A 19,803-nucleotide genomic window follows, 5' to 3' on the forward strand; every position below is an offset into this window, starting at 1 on the left:
AGCAAGTACATGAAGAGTAATCACAGCTGAAAATATAGATGTGTTATTTAGCTCTGGATTTAGGACTGTACAGCTTTTAACCTATCAAATAGATTATATACCCTATGAAAAAAATAACACATTTCTTTTGCCTAGGAGCAACACAAAAGGAGGGGCTCTTGGATCCATGAAGGGGAGCGTAAATAGTGCCTGTCCTTCAGGGACAAAAGTGCCTGGGCTGTAGAAAGTAAAAATGCTCTGTTGTCCCTTGGTCTTACCAAATAAAGCATGCAAAGTAGCACAGCTGAGAAAGAAGCAGCTTTTCCCAGTGCAGATACCTAGTGCATCAAAAGCACCCTTAATTCAGCTGGGCCTGTGATTTCAACACCGCTTTAAATATAAAATACTCTTCTCGGAAAATCAGCATTGCTGAACTCCATCTCTGCTGTAAGGTCAGGAAGGATCTGGGGCCATGACCCGAAACTTGCTGAGAAGTCATCCCCCAAGGGCCACAAGGTTTGTCCCAGCTCTTGGGCGGGTCTTCCATTCGGGGAGATGGGTGGGGGAGGTCTCTGCACTCCTCCTTTTGAAATGAAGGAGCCGGGCACAGATGTGAAGGCAGAGATGTCTCCAGTCCTTGCCTGCTTGCTGGTTATCCTGGTGTGCTGCTCGGGATGCCAACACCATGCCTGCCATTGCGTGGGAACAGTCTTCATTTGTGAGGAGAGCAAAGTGGTCCAGGTTCCCCGCGACATCCCTGCCAACACCACCGAACTGTAAGTAGGAAGAGGGACTGGTTGTGAATAGCAGCCTTGCACTGTCTCTGACAAGAAACTGCTGCTTGGCAAGCCAAGGGTCAGGTTCATAGGGAGTCACTCGGGAGACTTGCGCCAGCTGTTTGTAAAGCACAGCCCTTCCTCCGCTGCTTGCTAAATTACATCTTGAAGCTCCTCTCTGTTACTCTAACCGTGCTCACTTTAAGATCTCTGTTAAGAAAAGATATGGTACCTTAGAATGCAAAGTGCAGCCTAAATTTTAAGGAAGCTTTCTTGGTGCTGTGACAGTAATCTGAAACATAAAGCCGAAGCTTTCTTTACAGCTTGTGTAGTGCAGCTTGTCTGCCCCAAACAACTTGATGATGAGCATTTGCGTTTGTGCTTCAGGAGCTTTCTGAAAGATTTGTGCTTGTTTGCCAAGCAGCAGCTTAATGTTTTCTTTCTGAAATCACAAAGGCGTTGCAGAAAGGACTCTGATAAACACTCAGAGAGCTATCCTTCCCTATTAGAGGAGCAGTTGGAGAGAGTAAACAATGTAAAGATATTGTCCTGCATTACTTGAGGAAGGGTTTTTCTATCTTAAAGCTTCTCTGTGTTTTGCATAAAGTAACATGAAGTAATAACTGTATGACAGCTGTTTTCTGGGTCAGTAGCACAGGCGAGCAAAAGAGCTTACGCAGTGGCAAGTATTTACCTGTGCAAGTGGCTGTTTTCATTTTCATTTTTTAAAAGCAAATTAGATCCCCTCTTGCCTACACCCACAGCTGCCTGACATCATTATGACCTAAAGCAAAACCAAAAGGAGTAGTCGTGGATAAACCCTTTGTGTGGCAAGTTTGGAGGGAGGATACAACAAAGAATGATATGTCACTAATTGGAGAAATATATCCCTATCCCAGTGTTGCACACCACAATATACCCGTGGTTACTATCCCACAGTTCCTAGGGCAGAAGTTTCCTTTCTTTCACAAGGAAGAGTTATTATGCTCGCTGAATAAGTAGACTGCAGTGAAAACTTGAGAAAACTGTCTGAGTTAACCAGAGAAGGTCAGTAAAAGTTTAAATCATTCTCGCAACTAGAGGGAAAATAATCCATCTGTGGTTCAGGTCATCTAAATCCTGAGCAAACCGTGCTCCAGGCGTACACTGCTAATTTGGTTTAATTTTGCTTTGATTGTTTCTTTAGATTACACAGTTACGGTTTGCCTTCTAGGGATTAAGCAAAAGCAGTTTATAATTATTTCTGCAAAGAAGTAGAGTTTTGTATTGCCAAATAGCACCTGTTACTAAACTGGGATTTGTTCACAGCAGATCCTAATTGTTAACTTCTCGAGGGTTTGTGGAGGATGCTAATTTGTGGGTCCCTCGAGCGTGAGTGTGTATTCTCTGAAACAGGCATACTAGAACGTTAGTATGACTGAAAACAGCAAACATTATTTCTTCTGGCAGCACTGTGCATATACTGGGGTTGGAACCTCTCTACTTGACTCTCTTCTCACACCAACTTTTGGTTCCTCAGGAGGTAACTCTGGTCTCATTCAGTCAATAGAGCCCTGGGACAGATTTAGGCATAGCTTAAAAATTTGTCTATGAAAACTATGTAGAGTTGCTTTGAATATACCAAATATTAGTGCTACTAAAGCCAGATACATCAGCTGAAGAGCTATTAAATCACTGTTCTGGTATTCCAGGGAAATAGCTTTTCCCCAGCAGCTAGCTGCAACCGTTGGTAGACTATACCTGTGATGTGACAAAGAAAAGGGACAGTATAAGGCAGCTTGGTCCAATTCTGCTTCTGCTCCTGCAGAGTTATGTGACAGAAATGCTAATATCAGCATCCTGTGATAAAAAGGCATCTGAAAATCAAATTTGGTCATCTTGTATTTGTTATAAAGAGAAACTGCATTCAACTCTATTACTTCCCTAATTTTCTCCTGCTCCTAAACTGTACTCCCTTGATGTTTAGCCCTCCTTAGCTGCCATATAACAGCAGCAGCATGTAGAGGTTGACCAGTTGGTTCCGTCGGCCTGACCATTTTTATGCCATGGAGATAACACAAGAAATATCTCTTGAGAATGGAAGCTCCTCAAAGAAAGCTTGCAAACTTGGATACATGACTCAGCTAATGGAAAGGAATTGTTCAATGTGTTAGTGTGCTAGAGGCTTTAGAGGGATCGTTGTTCCAGTTTTAGAAAGGAGCAACTGAAACAGCTGAAACAATTAATGACAGAGACAGTCCATCATTTGGCACCCATATGTCAAGGTGCTATATAAAAGGAAACTGCAGCTAAAATAAGCAAGGCCTACGCCTGTTGATTCTATGATTCTGTGTGGTGTTTTGTATTTTAAAAACCATTCTGTGGATTCGGTAGCCAGTTTAGCCATTGTCAGTGCAGTTTAGAGGTATGTTATGTAACATGTTTTCTCCCAGGCATCTGCAAACTATAAACAGCGAGGTTTTTTACTTGCTATCTGCATAGGTGTTTTTGTACAGTTGCTCAAGGATGTTTATTTTAAGGCTATCAAGTCAAGGATGAGGAGATGTCTGAGCACTAAACAGTGGCTGCCTTGAAATAGCAAGTTCCATGTTATGTACTGAATGAGTCAGATGTGCTTGCTTGCAACTGAAGCTGCAAATGATGTGAAACAGTGGCTGCAACACTGTTATTGACAGCTGCAATTAAGATATATTCATTTTTAATGCTTTAAAACTTAAAGGTGAAATGACATTGAAACCTGCAAACAGTTACAGTTCTTGCTCAGGGGTTTATGCTGGTCGATTGACCTTAATCTAAGAAAGATGCAGTGTGGAGAGGATAAAGTAACTTAACAAAGTGATGACACATAAAGCTTTCAAGTCCCTGTGTTATGGTGGTTAATCATGTAGTTAATCAATAAACCCACGTATTACCAGAAGGGGATGAGAATATTAGCACAGTGGAACATACTGAAAACATACTACATGTCATCTAAAGCTTTTTTTGTTGTTGCTGTTATTTGGGGGGTTTTTTTGTATTTAAACCAGCTTTGTTTCTGTTAGGGTAGAAAAAGTTCTGCAGTAAGTGCTGTATTCTTCTCTTCCTGAATTTATGATCAGTTCATGTTTTGAAGTAGAAAGCTATGGAGGTTGTTGTATGATCACTGGCTGTATATCTGTGGAGTGTTCCAGCATTTATGCTGCATTCTGGTTTTGCCATTTTCATTGGGAGGATAAAAACAAATAAGCAGAGCATAAGAGCGAAAAGAAAGGAAAAAAGTGACACTAAAGTATAACAAACTCTGCAGGGCAGATCCTCAGCTAGTGTAAATTACCAAGTACATATCTCTATAGAAAAAATCCACTTTCCAAAGCTTCAGGAGCTTTTTTCCAACACAAGGAGATACGCTGCACACAACAGGATTTGCTCTGCAGTGCAGTACTGTCTGCTGGCTTACTCGTGATAATATGGCAATAAACACACACACCTGACTTAAATGGCTGCATCTTAATTTATCTACGAAAGATGTATGACACGCACACACAGAGAGAAATCAGAGGCCTTCTGTTATATCCCAACGTATCTGCTACCAAACAAAATAGGTTCCTGGGGCTGGTCAGCTCCACATCCCAAAATAGAGCCTCTCTGTTAGACATTTTAGGTATATTTTTGCTTCAGTTCCTACGAGGAATCAAAACATGACTATTGAATGAGATTATCATCAGTGTTTTTTGACAGTGTTTGAGATGAAACTAGTCATTGGTAGGTGTTACATTTTCTTGTCTCAAACGTGTCTTCATCTTGGGTGTCTCCCCATTCAAATCTTGTTTCATATAGTTATAAACTAGGAGAGTTTGACAGTAATGTTATTCATGAGATGTGAGCTGGTAAATACCAAGGTTTAGCATAGAGGCACAGCAAGAGATAAAACCCTAGTAAGAACAAGAAGAAGTAGTTTTAAACTAAAATGTGGTTAAAATGGAGAATTGGTAAGCCTAGGGGACATTGCAAAGTAGGATGGAGATATATCTTTTAATTCTCGAAAAAGGACACTTATCACAAAACAGATCTGAGGAATCATGAATTCATCGTTGTCATGTAGCAGTTGATTTCCTCTGCTCTGAATGGTATACCATGCTAAACTCTTCAACAGTATGGATGATTTCCTAGCTCCATTTACTCCCCCTACTACAGCTTCTGTATTTCAGACTTTGTTACCTTCTCTTTTCTAATATTAAAGTGTATTAGCTTCATCTCTCATCTCACCTAGGGAAGCCAAGTCACTTTGGCTCTGGGAATCCTACTGATACTCAAAGGTGATTATTGCTAGCTGAGAGAGCAGAGCACAGCCAGAGCTCTAGGGAAAAGTTTTCAAGGGTTCTTTCATGAGTTTGAGAGAGTTAAAGTGCTTATGTGTTTCTGTCTCAGCTTTGCTGAGTTGCTTTCCCATCCTTTCCATAGGGAGCTCAGGGCATTTATACAGAGGGAGATGCAGAAAAGGGGGGGAGGGGTGTATCTGACAGCAGGGTACAGGCAGCTGTACTGTAAGATCCACCAAGGCAAGACAACTCATCCATTATCCCTGTATCTGAATACGCCTTCAGCTCCTCACTGAGCTTTATAAATGACAGCTTGGGAATTTGAGTTAATCATTTTCTGTATTTGGCCCTTAGCAAAGTTACATCAGCATTGCAGTCCTGAAGAATAAAGCTTATTATCTCCCTCCAAACCCAGGCCATGCCTCTTAAATGTAAATAAAAAAATAAAAAGCTTCTCAAATACTTGATCTTCCCAGCAACGTTTCTGAGGTGTAATGGAGAAGAGGTATCAAAGGAAAGGTGTCTTTAAAAGCTCCAAATTGAATTCCTCTGGAGGAGTATCACACACAAAATGTGTTGCCTGGTAAGCCAGCAGGAGAAAGTCTGCTGTGCAGCTCAAGGGTTTCCTTTGCAGATGCCAGGGGGGTCTCATTGGGCTGGCATGCCACTGAAAATACGGGGTTTGTGGACAGCTTAAGGGGGAAAGAGGAGAGTGGAGGAGGAGCGCCGTAAGAACAGAGAGAACGGTTGCAGAGAAGAGAGATGCCAAGTGAATATGCATCCTGAAGGGGATAGCTACTGTAACTGCCAGCAGTTTGTATGCAGGAGGGAGTTCTGCAAAGCCAAACTGATTTATCTACTGAAGAAAAGCAAACAAACCTGGTAGACACACAACTGAGGAGTGAAAGAAAGCCATGCAAAGTTCAACATGCTCACTCACCTCTCACTTGCTGGCATTTTAGTTAGTTCTGCTTAACTTTCCCAAGTGTCCTTGTGCAGGAGAGCTAAAAGATAATTGGGGTAGGTTCACAGCTAATTTAAATTGTCATAGCTTCATTAACTTCAGTGGAAAGAACAAAGTTCACTATCACTGGCTGGCAATGGGGACCTCCGCAAGCCATGTGCTGTTGGTTTTGGCAGCAGCTGATTGGTAATTAATGTGTGTATTTGGTAAACAAGATACTTTGGGCACAAAAGACAGGTATTATTTTTCCTAGCAGTCTGTTAGTTTTACACAGCAAGGAACAAGCACTTTCATAGCAAAAGTCACTTTTCTTTGTTGAAGACCTTGACCTTTTCAGACAAAACCTGTAAATTATTTCACACTCTTTGCCTGTAGTTTGATTGGACTGCTCTTATTAGCAGTGAAAGTTAAGTCATTAAAATGAAGCATATTTCAAATTATAGGTCAGAGTCAAGCCTGGGCTTCATATAAGAGTACAGAAAATGATTTCTTCCAATTGTCTTGCGTACACTGTAACAAGGTACCTGTTTACTCAGGTGCAGTTTCTTGATTTTTGGGGCTCTAGCATCCGGAAAGCTTGTGATTTGTTTGCTTTATGTTTTGCTCCAAATATACATAGGTGTTTTGGGAGCTTACTCAGCCTGGAAGGCATGGATGCTTCTTATCTCCTATTACCTTATCAAGCCACTCAGACGCATTTGCTCCTGGGTAGCTAGGGGAGAATTTACAGACTGCTGGTGTATGCAGAGGGAGAAGAAAACAGCCTTCAACCTAACTCAGATGAACCAGTCTTTGTTTTTCATAACTATATTGAACTTCCTGAGCTTCTGTCTTTGCCTGGACTAGCTAAATAATGTTGTAACCTTGACTGTAATGTAGTCAGAACTTGCTGTAGATAGGGCAGCCTCCATTCTAAATATATTCCCACTGGGTGAGCTGTGGGCTGAAGATTTCACCTCTGCTCTCTTATCTACTCTAGAATGTGGTTATTAATCAGTATTTAGTGTATTTGCCTAGAAATCCCATTTTTTTGAATGCCTGTGAAACATTGCTGTGGTAATCATCCCAGAAAGTTTCCCCTAGCACTCATGGGGATGTACTTTATGATACGAGTCCTTGGCCAAATACAGCCTGTTAATCGGAATTAATTCATAAATACTTATTTGTAAGAAATCTGTGAATGTTCAGTTGCTTTCCAAAACCACCTCGTGCATAAACATGCAGTGGAGAAAACTTCCAAGTTTTCAATGTTTGATTCATCTCTTTTTTTCCCTTTGAGAGGGGAGCAAGGAGGGAATATGCTTTCAAATGATGGTCAATGGATTTTTTTTTTTAATTTGAAATAGTAGTGTGCAATGAAGAACTGGATTGATTGTGTGAAGACCAGAAAATAAAGGGGTACTTGTTCTCTCAGGAGAGTTTCTGCTCTCCTGTATTTATGTGCTGACTATAAAACTGTGGAATGCAGTGGGATACTCATAAAACAACCACTCCTCACCCTTACCTCAAAACCAGATCCTTCCCAAAGAAGCGAGAGGAGTAGCATATGTACATGAGCATGGGGTGTCTGTGTGTTTAATGTCTTCCTCCACCACTTTGATTCCAGACAAAGAAGATGAGAATCAAAAACAGTAGCATATATTATAGACCTTTTAACAGTCTTCCAATACCTAAAAGGGACTGACAAGAAATCTGGAGGAGGGCTTTTGACAAGGGCCTGTAGTGATAGGGCAAGGAGGAATGGCTTTAAACTGGCAGAGGGGAGATTTAGTTAAGACATTAGGAAGAAATTCTTCCCTGTGAGGGTGGTGAGGCCCTGCCACAGGTCACCCAGTGAAGCTGTGGCTGCCCCATCTCTGGCAGTGTTCAAGGCCAGGTTGGACGGGGCTTGGAGCAACCTGGTCTAGTGGAAGGTGTCCCTGCGAATGGCAAGGGCTTGGAACTGGGTGAACTCTAAGGTCTCTTCCAACCCAAATCATTCTGTGATGTGTTGCTATAACTGGTAAAACTGACAAGTCTCAGTTGTGAGAGAGTGCAATGGAGGGAAGGACTGTCTCTTTTTCCGCAAGCCAGGAGCATGAGATGAGAAGAAGGAATATGTGGTTATACAGGGTTGGTTTTCTGTACTGAAAAAGTTTGTCACATGGGCAGGCTAAGCATTATGAAGGATTTTTTTTATACACATTCTGAAAGCCTTTTAATGGTTTTCCATTCTGTGCTATGCCTCATGCTTAGAAATGATCCCTGGTGTAACACCCTTGGCTTTGGGAGGTTTGGATTTCAGTGCTAACTTCAGGGTAAGCTTTGATTTCTTTTTGGTTTTTACTTGTACCATCACATGATATAAATATATTAGTCTATTGCATTTAGTAGCCCATTAAGTGTTTTCAAGGAATGAGCCTTTGCCAAAGGGCATCCTATTCAGTGGGAAGCACTCTTGTCCGTGAAAGCCACAGACACTCACGGAGTTCACAAAGCAAATCTGTCTCCAGCAGTGGAAGCACTGCCTGTGCTGCTGTCTCTAGCATCTCCAGTCTCTCCATAGCTGCAAAAAGGAAGCACAAGTCAGACAAATCCATTTTTTCCTTCTTGCCAGCTACTGGGAAGTGCTCAGTTCTGAAGAGTCTTTCGTTGGAGTCCAGTCTCTCAGCAGGAATATTTATAGATATACAGAAATTTCTGAGTAAGCAAGACACAAGAAGAGGGGCTGTAAACTGCCCTGCTATGGGAAGACATTAGGTTGATGCTAAAAAACCTGCCTTGTCCCTGAGGTTTTCTTTGGCCAGCAAAGCTGCTATGGAATTTTTTGCATTTCTTCTTTTGGCAAATAGAGAGTCATAAAAGACATACAGACCGTGTCAGAAAATGACAGCAAAGTAAGAAATGCCCTGGCAGAACTACTTCCTCTAGAAGGAATTACTGGTTTGGGGAAATACTCACTGTATTGAATCCCAGGAGCTGTAATTTTCTATCTGCAGTATATTGTTGCCATGGCAGATGAAGCCCAGACCTCATTCTTCAGGCCTTTGAAATCAGCACTAGTGGCCCCTGTGAGGGACTACCCTACAAGAAAATCTACGGTTTGATTCCGCAAGCATCCATACACATCCTAATTGCTTGCCCAAGCAGCTCCTTTGCCTTCCAGTGGGACGAACTGCAGGTGTGAAACTACCAATCTGTATGTATTTGCAGACTCAGGACTTAGTGCTATTGTGATAGACAGGAAACCACTTTAGAGAAAAATAAAATGGGTGCTGAAAGTACAAATGCAATAGGTAACCAACTGCTTAAAGTTAGTTGAAATTATTAGCAGAAATTTTAAGTGTTGTAATGGGCCATATGGAAATTACAGGATTTTCTTAGGGCTAACAAAGTTTTCCATAAGTATTAGCAGATTTCACAACATTCCTGGTAAATATGTAACCATAATTTTATCCACTGTAGAAACAGCAAAGCTATAGATTGTAAAGGACAAGTGATTTCCCAAGAGCATGGGCTAACAAATCAGTGCTCATAGTTGGGACTTTAGCCCCTTCAGGACCGTATTCATCAGACTGTACTCCTATGACAATATATTTCCTTGTTCAAAAAGAAAAAAAATACCTTTTGCACATTAATATTCCTTTCTAATAACTATTCCTCATCAGATGAAGGCTTTATGCCCAGTGGCATGAAATACAGGCCTGCTGCTTTGCGTCTTCTATATAAGGCAGTACAAAGTCATAGCTTTACTGTATTTGAATGTTCAAGTGATGCATATATACAGTTTCAGGAGTTTTTCCTTCAAATGTTTTTTACTGACATGGTACCTCTGCATCATTATCTTTTCCACTTTCTTCATACTTGTATCCATTTCTGTCACTGTGTTAGAAGAGCAGCCTTTCACAGTAGTGTTACAGTCAGTGATTTAAGGACAGCTAAAGTGGAGATTTTTGTGGGCATTTCAGTTACAGCTCTTGGCTCTGTTAGGGTCAGTAGGGCTGCCTATGGAGCACTAATTGGAAGGTCTTCATCCCTTCCGGTGTTTAACTACTATCTGTATGTGCATCCTTAGCTAGGGCCCTTCATAAATACAAGAACAATGCATCTATAGGGTTATTTGATAGAGATGTATATATGCACATATACATATATGTATAATAATATATATTTTATATATGTGTACATATATACAGTATTCATGTAGTATTCATATGTATATATATCCAGTATTCATGCAATGAACAATATTGCTTTGGCTTTCCTTCATTTCCATACATGTTATGGCTGCATTATATCAGTGTGGTTGAGTGTACTGCATGGGCCCACACCCCAAAAATTGGATTTGTTTTAGAGCACTTCAACCTAGAAGTTGGAGCACATCCATCCAGGGCTTTACAGGAGCACCACATGGGCTGGACACAGAGGCATGTGTCTCCATGAAATGCCCATCGCGGGGTGCTTGCCCTTGGATTTACTGATGCCCTGGTATGGTGGGAGTAACCTTGTAGCTTCAGAGCTGTGGACCAGCACCAGCTAGGGCTTTGGCATTTTGTTTGTCCATCAGAGGTGGGAATGCTGTCTGGAAGAAACACGCCAGCAGCACTATAAACCAGGGAGATTCTTTGGCTCTTTGTTCAAGGCTTTGAAAGACTTTATTATTGTTTCCCCCCTCTGTGTCAGACTGCCAAGTGGTAGCCTTGGTTCTAAGTGTAGATTCATGTTTACTGTCCTTAGGGCTAGATGCACATAGTGGTGGTTATCAGCTAAAATAAGGAATGAAGCAGGGGGTGCTTCAGAAGTTCCTGCTTGCATCTGCTTGAAGATTTTCTGCATTCCCCAGAAAGCTCGTTGTTAACCACTGCTTTGGAAGGATGGCAGGTTGCTATTTTTATTAGCAGTGCCTGACTTGCCAGCTAAAGTACGTCTGTTCAATGTCCATCATGTAAAGAAGTTCAGATATATCTGTAAAGCACCTTATGCTTGTATCCGTCTTTTATGAACAACAGCTTTGGGTGTCAGCTTATGTTGCATAGGAATACACAGGGTTTTATTAGCCTGAACTCAACTGGTTCATGTTGGCTGTCAATCATAGAAGCCCACAAGTGCCAGAAGCCTTAATGTTCAATATGATGTCAACTGCTTTTGTTAGAATGCTCCAAAGAAGGAAAATGGTGCACCTAAACTATATGGAGGTCTAAATTTCACTTTCACCATCAAGTATAGCATCAGCGTAGGAGTTTCCATAGCATTGAGTTCCCTCAGTTGGAAAGTGGTTTTCCAAGATCAGTATCTGTATTTCAGCAGCTATTGTAACAGAACCCAATGACCATTCTTCTTCCACTAACCTGCCTGACAGCAAGCTTCCAAGTTACGCTTGGCTTGCGTGGTCATCTGAATGTTCTTCCCTCTTGTTTATCTTATTGAAGAGGTGATGATGGAAAATATTTCCTGCGAAAAATGGTATCAAACCAATCACTAACTGTTCCCCGTTATCTCAATGCTGAAATAGCAATAGTCACTATGTGAGAGGTTACTTCTGCCAGATAAAGGGATAATCGGCTGAAACATCTGCGTGTTTCAGGGGATTACACTAAAGTGAAGCAGGTAGGAAAATCAAAAAGCATACACAAAGGCAGACAATATGTTGGTTGTGGCTTTCTGTACTTTCATTGCATGTTCTTTCTCTTTTCTAACTCAAGTAAATGAGCACTAAATGTTGTTTTTGTGAACAGGAACAACAGTAGCACTTATCAAACCTGCAACTTTTGCCAAAGGCAGCATAAAATAATCTTTTAAAGACTGCAGACTTACAAACAAAGCCCTAGGAAATAAATATCCTTTACAAACTGTCAAACTCAGAGCAAATGTTCATTTTCTCATTGCCAAAAGTGTGCCTTAATCTGAGAAATTGAGAGAGAATGCTTGCTCCTTGAAGAATCTATTTGCAGGAGTAGATAGGGGTGTTACATTAAAAGAAAAGAAAAAAAGGGATTGGCTAGTGAAATGAGTTAATCAAAAGGGCTGAATAACAAGCACTATATCTAGCCCAGCAGGTCAAGGGGCATAAATGAGTGGCACACTTTCTCAGCAAAGTAATCAGCTCCAATTCATGCACCCTCTCATTTTTTTGCAAGGCCAGCTAATCTTTAAAACTGAAGAGACCTTTTACCACTTGAAACAAAGCAAAAAGTTAAGGGATTCTGCAAGGAAGCTGCAATTAAAGTAATGTAAAGTAATGATGCAGACCTTTGAAATATAGCAAAGGGAAAACATAATGATTCTGGAAGGGTATGTGTGAATCTTTGCAGTGACATTTCAGGTTCAGTGGTGATGCTGACTGTCATTTTTGCTGGCTCTAAAGCAAAACTAAACATGGTTAACTAAGCCTCTTGCAGTGAATTCTATCAGCTAGATAAGACCTGCAGCACTTAATGCATAGTACATTCGCTGATTGTGGATGTCACCAGAGGAGAATGTAAGGCCGACTCATTTTTTTGTTGCAAACTCTAATCGGGACGATTCCATCTGTGCATAGAGAGATTATCATTGCGTCGCTGCTTGGTTAACCTCTCATCCCATTATTCAGGCTTATGCATGCAATAAAGGGTCTGTCCAATACATGTTGAGAAATCATTGGAAGAATTCCTATTGATTTCCATTAAATTGTGTCATAGTCTTTCACTGCATTGCTTTAGCAGTTGGTCATCAACACTGTCAATTGACAAAAGCTAAGGAGCCATGGGAACGTTTTTCTCATATGAGTCATGAATAGATATGTATATAAAATGAGAGCATTTGACAAAGCCAAGTTCTTATACAATTTATACCCCTGTAATTATCTTCTGTCACAGCAAGTTATCATTGGTTTTAATTAAGCAAATGTCCTTTGACTGGCAAGTTGTGCTGCTTCATGCTTTATCCCTGCTGGAAATGTTTATTTCTGTTTTGAAATTTTAATATGAAATATCAAGGAAGCGGAAGGAGAGCAGAGGTTTCAAGAACCCTGACATGCAGTACTGTATATTATGTTTCCCTAACTCTCTCTTCAAGGTGAGCAGTCAAGATAAGCCAATGATCTGCAGCCCATCTAATTTGTTTTTCCATCATTTCCTTAAGTTGTCTTACGTGCCGTAATCATTACAGGGTAAGTGACACCGCTGGGAAAATCAATTCTTCCTCGCTGAATGGAAAATAACTTACACTGCACTTGAATCATAATTGGTATTCTGTTTATTTTGTTGGACTTGCAGTTAACTGTAGAGTACTTTGGCCAAGAAAGTTCTGTGTGTTCTGGCAAAGGGGCTGCTTGCTATAAAATATTCTAAAATCTACTTCCGATTAAAATGTAATAAACCCCACTTCCGGATCTACCCTGAATTTTCTGTCATATGCTTGGTATTATGCCCTTGAAGATTAAAACGTCTCTGAATATTTATTAGCAAGGTGGAAGGCTGTTCCAGATAGGCTTTGAACCATGCTCATCACTGGAGCATGTGAATGGCTTTCAGTGGTACATCTGTCACATAGTCTATTATTATAAGATTGTTACTCTTCTTTTGCTGTTTATCTATACTTCCACCACAACACTGAAAAAGACTCTTATGTGCTATATGTGGGTGCAAAGCCCATGTAACTGATGCTAGCTTTTCCAACTGAGGATGAATGTGAGTTAGCAAAGGTTATCAACACCATGCATTGTTTCTAGGGTGTGCTTTGGTGTGCCAGAACCTCCTCAATTGTACTGTATTTGATTAAATAAATTCAGGGCTGGTAGTTTGTTCTTGGCTTAATTTTAACAAGAAGGTTTTATTGGAAGGAGTGGAGGGAAAGGTTTTTAAAGTGCATTAGTTTCTTGTACAGCACCTGTGCTCCAGAGCTGGTGCTCAGGGTATTTGGGATCAAACCCCTGCAATGAAAGGGGAGCTCATGGTGATGTCCCAATGATGACCAGGACAAGCCCTCTCATTACAGACACAGGGCTGGTGACCAGGGTTTCAACAGAGACTTGAAAAGCTGTTTGGAGCCGCAATATGCTTTTCCTAGGTTTCATTATTGGAGGGGCCCACTATTATTCAAAACAATCTTAAACAAAGTAGGGTCACCTCCCTGTTGCCCAGAATAAGGAGGCGTGTAGAATTGTCCGTTTTCTTCTACCCTTTTAGGTGGTGTGTCGTGTAGCAGGCATGTCTGTCTGCTGTACCCTTACACTGCTGGGACACATCTGGAGACCAGCTCTTTCCTTAGCAAAGAAAAGGCAAAGGCACCCTGAGCAGAGTGAGAACCCTGCTGCTGGCACACTCCTGCTCTGCTCCTGGGTGACCTAACACGTGGAAAGACACTTTTCCAGTGATTTGACAAAATCTCTGCACCTGAGCATTAAATCCCATATATATATGCTTCATGCTTGTTCGTCTGTTTGGTTCTGTCATCTCTGTAAATTCCTGCATTCATCTTCAGGACAAAGGATTTTTTCCTTTTTCCTTTTTCCTTTTTCCTTTTTCCTTTTTCCTTTTTCCTTTTTCCTTTTTCCTTTTTCCTTTTTCCTTTTTCCTTTTTCCTTTTTCCTTTTTCCTTTTTCCTTTTTCCTTTTCCCTTTTCCCTTTTCCCTTTTCCCTTTTCCCCTATTATTTCTTTGAAAAGGAAAGGGTGGCTGTGTTTGTGTTTGGATAACCAGGAGCATTTTCAGGCTCTGTATCCAAATCTGTGTACAGCTGTTCTGAGAGAGATACTGAAAAGCTGCAAGTGGATTCTTGTGCCACCTTATCTCATTCAGACAAGAGAAGACACCCCTTGGCCTATAATGATAAGCTACAGCCTTGATCGATTTGATCTGTGCTTTTGTTCTTCTTCATAATTTGAGCTATTGATTCTATTTATTAAAACTAATTTAAAAACCCCAAGGCTTGAGTGCTTGGCTGTTCCAGAGCTGGCTGCTCCGGCCAGTATGAAGTGAAGCTAATCCATTCATTGCTGATTTATTTTCACTCTGTTTTCAAGCAGAGTTCTGTTGTGTGTTTTGGGGGATTTTTACCCTCTGTTTCTCTCCAAGAAAAAAGACATTTAATTTCACACCTCCAGTGTGAGCAGGGGGTCTAGATACTCTTTTCTGGTATATGAAGTAAGCTTAGGAAAGTTTACCTGGCTCATGTTCATGCAGGTTTTGCTCAGATGGTGGCCCACTGTGTACTGTTCTCTAGTGTCTTAAATCAAAGCACTATCTTTATGCTAGAAAAGAAATCCAAGTCTTTGCTTGAACGCACTCATCTTGCCATTCCGGAGTTAACAGGACTTACTGTTTTTATGTCCAGCATGGATGTCTAGCATTAATGTTCCCAAATAAATGTCCAGCAAAGGAAATCCTTTCCTACTTCTTCCTGGGAAGCACAGGTTTCTCTAAGGGCTGAGGGATAATACCCTAAAATAAATACATTTGTTCAGATCTAGAGAAATCAAATTCTATTAAAACCAGATTAAAAAATAAGCCTTAAGGAGCTAGGCACCATTTAGCACCAAGCTAGATTTGAGTCTCTGGCCAAAGATCAGCATTTAGTGACTTAATGATACTTATTTACTGTTGGTGCATTTTGCTGGTAATAGTATTGTAGCCTTCTCTCCCTTAGATAACATAGTTGTTCAAATCTTCAGCCTTCAAATTCTTCAGGTGGTTAAAGCTCTTTGGGTGTCTTGATTGTGCAGGGACTGCATATTGTGTCTACTACATCTCTTGGCATTTGCTGATGTAATATATTCTTTCCATTCTATAAAACCTCATAGTCTGTTCCTAATTTATCTGCAGGTCTGTGTGGTCATCCTCATAGTCTAAAGCCTGTGATTTCTTCTATCAGCTAGAATTAATCAGACAAAACATAAGCCTAGATACATCATAAAGAAAACAGGCACAAGGCCTCCAAAGCCTTAGTCTGCTTTTAAAAATGTTATGCTTTACTTCAGAATCAGTATGGACACAGAAAGGTGGAGTCAGTATTACTGACTATTTCTTTGTAGGTTAGAAATGCCTTATGTACTGCAGTAGGAAGATATCTTTGTTTTGACTTGAGAGCCACAGGTAGAGGATTGGTTGCATACTTGCTACAACCAGTATTGAAGCAAAACCATAGCTGTTCAGATGCGGTAAGAAAGTGAAGCACCTCAGCTTGTTTATGATACAGTCTTGCCCCAGAGGTTGATTGAGATATTCTGTTAGTGGTTAGCAGCTCAAATTTGACCTACGAGCACCAGCCAAGGGCATGCTAGACCCCCTTTCTACAATCCTCTCCCTTGCCTCCAGGCAGGAGTATAGCCCAGCTCAGGCAGATGATGATCAGTTCTTCCTCTGTAGGAAAGGAGCCCCGCCTTTGCCTGCTCTCCTCCTGCAGTATATGCTCTGGCTATGGTAAGGCAGATCAAGCGCCCTGTGTACAAGGGGGATTCTTAATAGCTGCTAAGGTTTGAGTAAGAACAGGGCAATCGTTTTAGATGTATTACCACAATATTGCTCTAGCCTCCCACTAATTCCAGCCAGGGAATTGCATGAGATACTTGTTTAGTATATTTTAGTAACTCTAATTTCTCTCTTCTCAAATTGCTTGTACAGTCTGCCTGTGAGCCCGCATCAGCTTTCTGCACCCAGGCAAGCTGCATGAAGGAGTTGTGGCAGTGCATGTGCTCTGCCAAAGAGCCAGATCCTCTTGTTTGCTTTGAATCTAGCTGTCTCTGTCCTCACCTCTAAGTTTTTGTAACAGACGAGCTGATAAAGCTCTTGCCCACCCTCTCAGGGACATTTTGTAGGCCTCTAGCATCCCAGGGCAATTAGCAAAAGAATTTGGGGAGAGCTGAAATCATTCTTTAATAATAAAAATATTAAAAGAATGTGAAGCCTTCTTGTCACACTTATTTTTGGGTATGTCTTGTGGAGCCAATTCAAATAGGAGTCTGAATGTGGCACTGAAAACTGCACCCCTGATTCAGTTTTACCCTTTGATCTTCTAGCAAATGGAGGGGACTAATTCTTGAATTGTTTTAACCTAAGCAGCAGCCCCTTCTTCTGCACTGTACAAAAACTTGCAAATATTGAAGAACACGTCAACACTTCAACCTAGACAGAGATCTCCTGTTTCAAACAGTGCCTGAATAGGTGGTGTTTGCTTGTGCTGGTCTGGGTATGTCTCCCTGTTTTGGCAGAGCTGTCCCAAGCTGGCTGCTATGCACGTTTTTGGCTCCTCTGATGTGTTTATCAGCAGATTTGTGTACCTTTCCAGCTGTCTGGCTCAGGGATCTCTTGAGTAGAGTGATACCTTGGTAGTCAGTCCTCTTCATGTACTTTCTTTTCATGTGTTTATCCATTTCTTCTTCAGTATCCACAGTGTCCTGTAGCAAGGAGTTGCATTGTTGAGCTATGTGCTCTGTTAACTCCTCCTTTGCAAATCTTCTCACCCAGCTCTTGTCTTACTACCCTGGCCATCATACATGTTTGTCACCTTGCTCCCCTTCCAGATCGCTTATGACTTATGTAGGCGTAGGCCCTATGCAGGTCTCCTTGGGATGGCATTCGTGACCTCCTTTTACTCAGAATGCTGTTACTTCTATCCTTGTTTCTTCCAGTCAGGTTTTATCTAATTTTACACAAGAAGATACCTATAACAGTCATTTAGAGGGCTGATGGCAGAGTGTGTAAGAAGGGGGCAAAGCTCTAGGTTTAATCCACTGATGTTCGGTGTTGCAATGATATATTTTCCCAGGTATAGAGTCATAGAATAGTTAGGGTTGGAAAGGCATAACTGCTAAGCATTTTCTCAGGAGTCTTTCGTAGCCTTCACCTGTGCCACAAGCAGGTCAAGTTTCCCCCATCACTATCTCACTGTCTTATCACCCTTTTTAAGAAGACCATGTATGTTTATTATTTTTAAGCGCTCCATAGAGGGTTCATGTGCTAGAAGCACTCTGAAGGTGAAAGCACTAAGCACATCATTATTCTGAACATAGTGTTTCAGGTGCCAGTGCGGTCGAGCTGGCATCTTTCTGAAACAACACTCACTTTCGAATTCATTAAAGATCCATGCTTGACACCAGTACAAGCTTTGCCCTGTGTGTTACTGGGAAGAGACCTGTCAATCTTAAAGGAAATTGTATGGTTAGTATTTTTACAGATATTGGTACACTAACTGCCAAGCTATATTTATCCAGGAACATCATTTTAACATGTGAAGGTAAATCCATGGCCAGTGAAAGGTAGATAGATAAATTCAGCAATGGCAGTGCCAACCTAATTCTTGCTAAAATAATAGGAAAACATAATTAAATACATTTTTCAGTACAAGGAGAAGTAGTGAGGATTTCTTGCTCTATTGTTTCCCTTCTATCAAATTGGTGATGGTTATGGAGAAGAGATCTCAATAACAGAGAAAGTCTGTGAGATAAAAGAGATGCTCTCAGGAGCGTGCAGGATGAAATTGAAAGAGTCCGTCCTCCTGCAATTCATATCCCTGTGAGTGCTTCCCTCAGCAGTCACTGATTGAGCTGAGAGAAGTTCTTGACAAGGAAACTGTGCTGCTAGGAAGAGCACCAGTGATGTGGGAATGTGTGGTGAGCAATGGCAGTAAATGGGAATATTTACAGGACTTGAATAAAATGAGCAACGTGCATTACAATCCAAGGACTATGAGCTCTCTTACACATGCAGGAGCCTGTTGCCCATGTTAAATCTTGTGGGTGCTCCCATTCTGTGTGCTGTGTGATTCATCCTCTTGCACAGGCAGCAGCAATTCCAGGAGCCAGCTTCTGTCACCTTGGAAATAGATAGCAGAGACATTCAGGTTAAAGGAAGGCATGACCAGAGGCAACGAACAGGAGGTTTTGCTTCTTTGCATGGTGCTAGAATAACAAAAAGTGGGAGGTTTTCACCTTTGTCACTTTTAGTGTTATTTCAAAACATAAGTATTTACAATTTAAATGTGCACTTCAGGACATATAAAGAAGGAAATACTGCACTTGCCACAGTGGGAGAGAAGTGGAAGCATATGGCACTGGCCCAGCATATTTCAGTACAGTTATGGCAGCACAAGTCTAGCTGGTGCCCTGAGAACAGCAGAGTACATCCTGTTTGCATCCAGGACCCCTCCTTTGGGAGATGCTGTTTCCCTAGGACTTCCAATTGAGTTAGCTGTGTTTGGCACTCACACAGCTCTTTTGAAAATACAGTACGTATTAGAGAGCAGAGAGAACATTTACTTTTACAAAGCTCATACTCAGATCCAGAGGAAAAAAGAATACAATCAAGCCTGCAAGTGCTATTCCTTAAATGGTTTCTGGCTCTGGAATTGAGGAGTATCAGAGAGATTATTGGGACTTCAAACAAGCCTTTGGATGTACCCAAATTAATCCAAATACTTGGTGGGGACCTTGTTACTTATCAGGCTGTGTGTGCTAATTAGAGAATGTAACAGTGAGCATCTTTGTTTTTATTTTATTAATATTCTGTGATATTTCAGCTGTGTCCCATTAAGCAATATAGGTATAGTGCCTGTGAGGATATGGATGAGAAAGAAGGTAAAAAGCACACTTGCTCTTTCTAATTAAGTTGTCAAACAAGATAAGGTAACAGAGGTAAGTTATTTGGTGTTCTGCTAAGCAACAATGGTTCAGCAAGACATTTTGCAGAAAACCTCTCTCTTTTACCTTCACTATGGCGTCCAACCCAGAACTTGAGGAATTTTGTCCCTGGACAATGTGTCTCAGTCAGTAAAAATAGCATCCCGTGTGGAACACCTGCCAACATAGAAAGCCTCGAGGTCTTAGAGGTAGAAAC

General features: G+C 41.2%; 1 protein-coding gene across 1 annotated transcript in view; it reads left to right on the forward strand.

Annotated features, from left to right (window-relative positions):
• Positions 1-570: 570 nt before the first annotated feature.
• Positions 571-19,803, forward strand: part of FSHR (follicle stimulating hormone receptor) — a gene marked incomplete at both ends in the record, with an annotated part of 76,842 nt that continues 57,609 nt past the window's right edge. Inside the window, one exon of the mRNA XM_080615005.1 lies at positions 571-755. Within this exon, the coding sequence (XP_080471131.1) occupies positions 571-755 (185 nt within the window). The remainder of the gene's footprint in view (positions 756-19,803) is intronic.

This window comes from Psittacula echo, assembly GCF_963264785.1.
Source record: "Psittacula echo genome assembly, chromosome: 4".
NCBI classification, from domain to species: Eukaryota; Metazoa; Chordata; class Aves; order Psittaciformes; family Psittacidae; genus Psittacula; species Psittacula echo.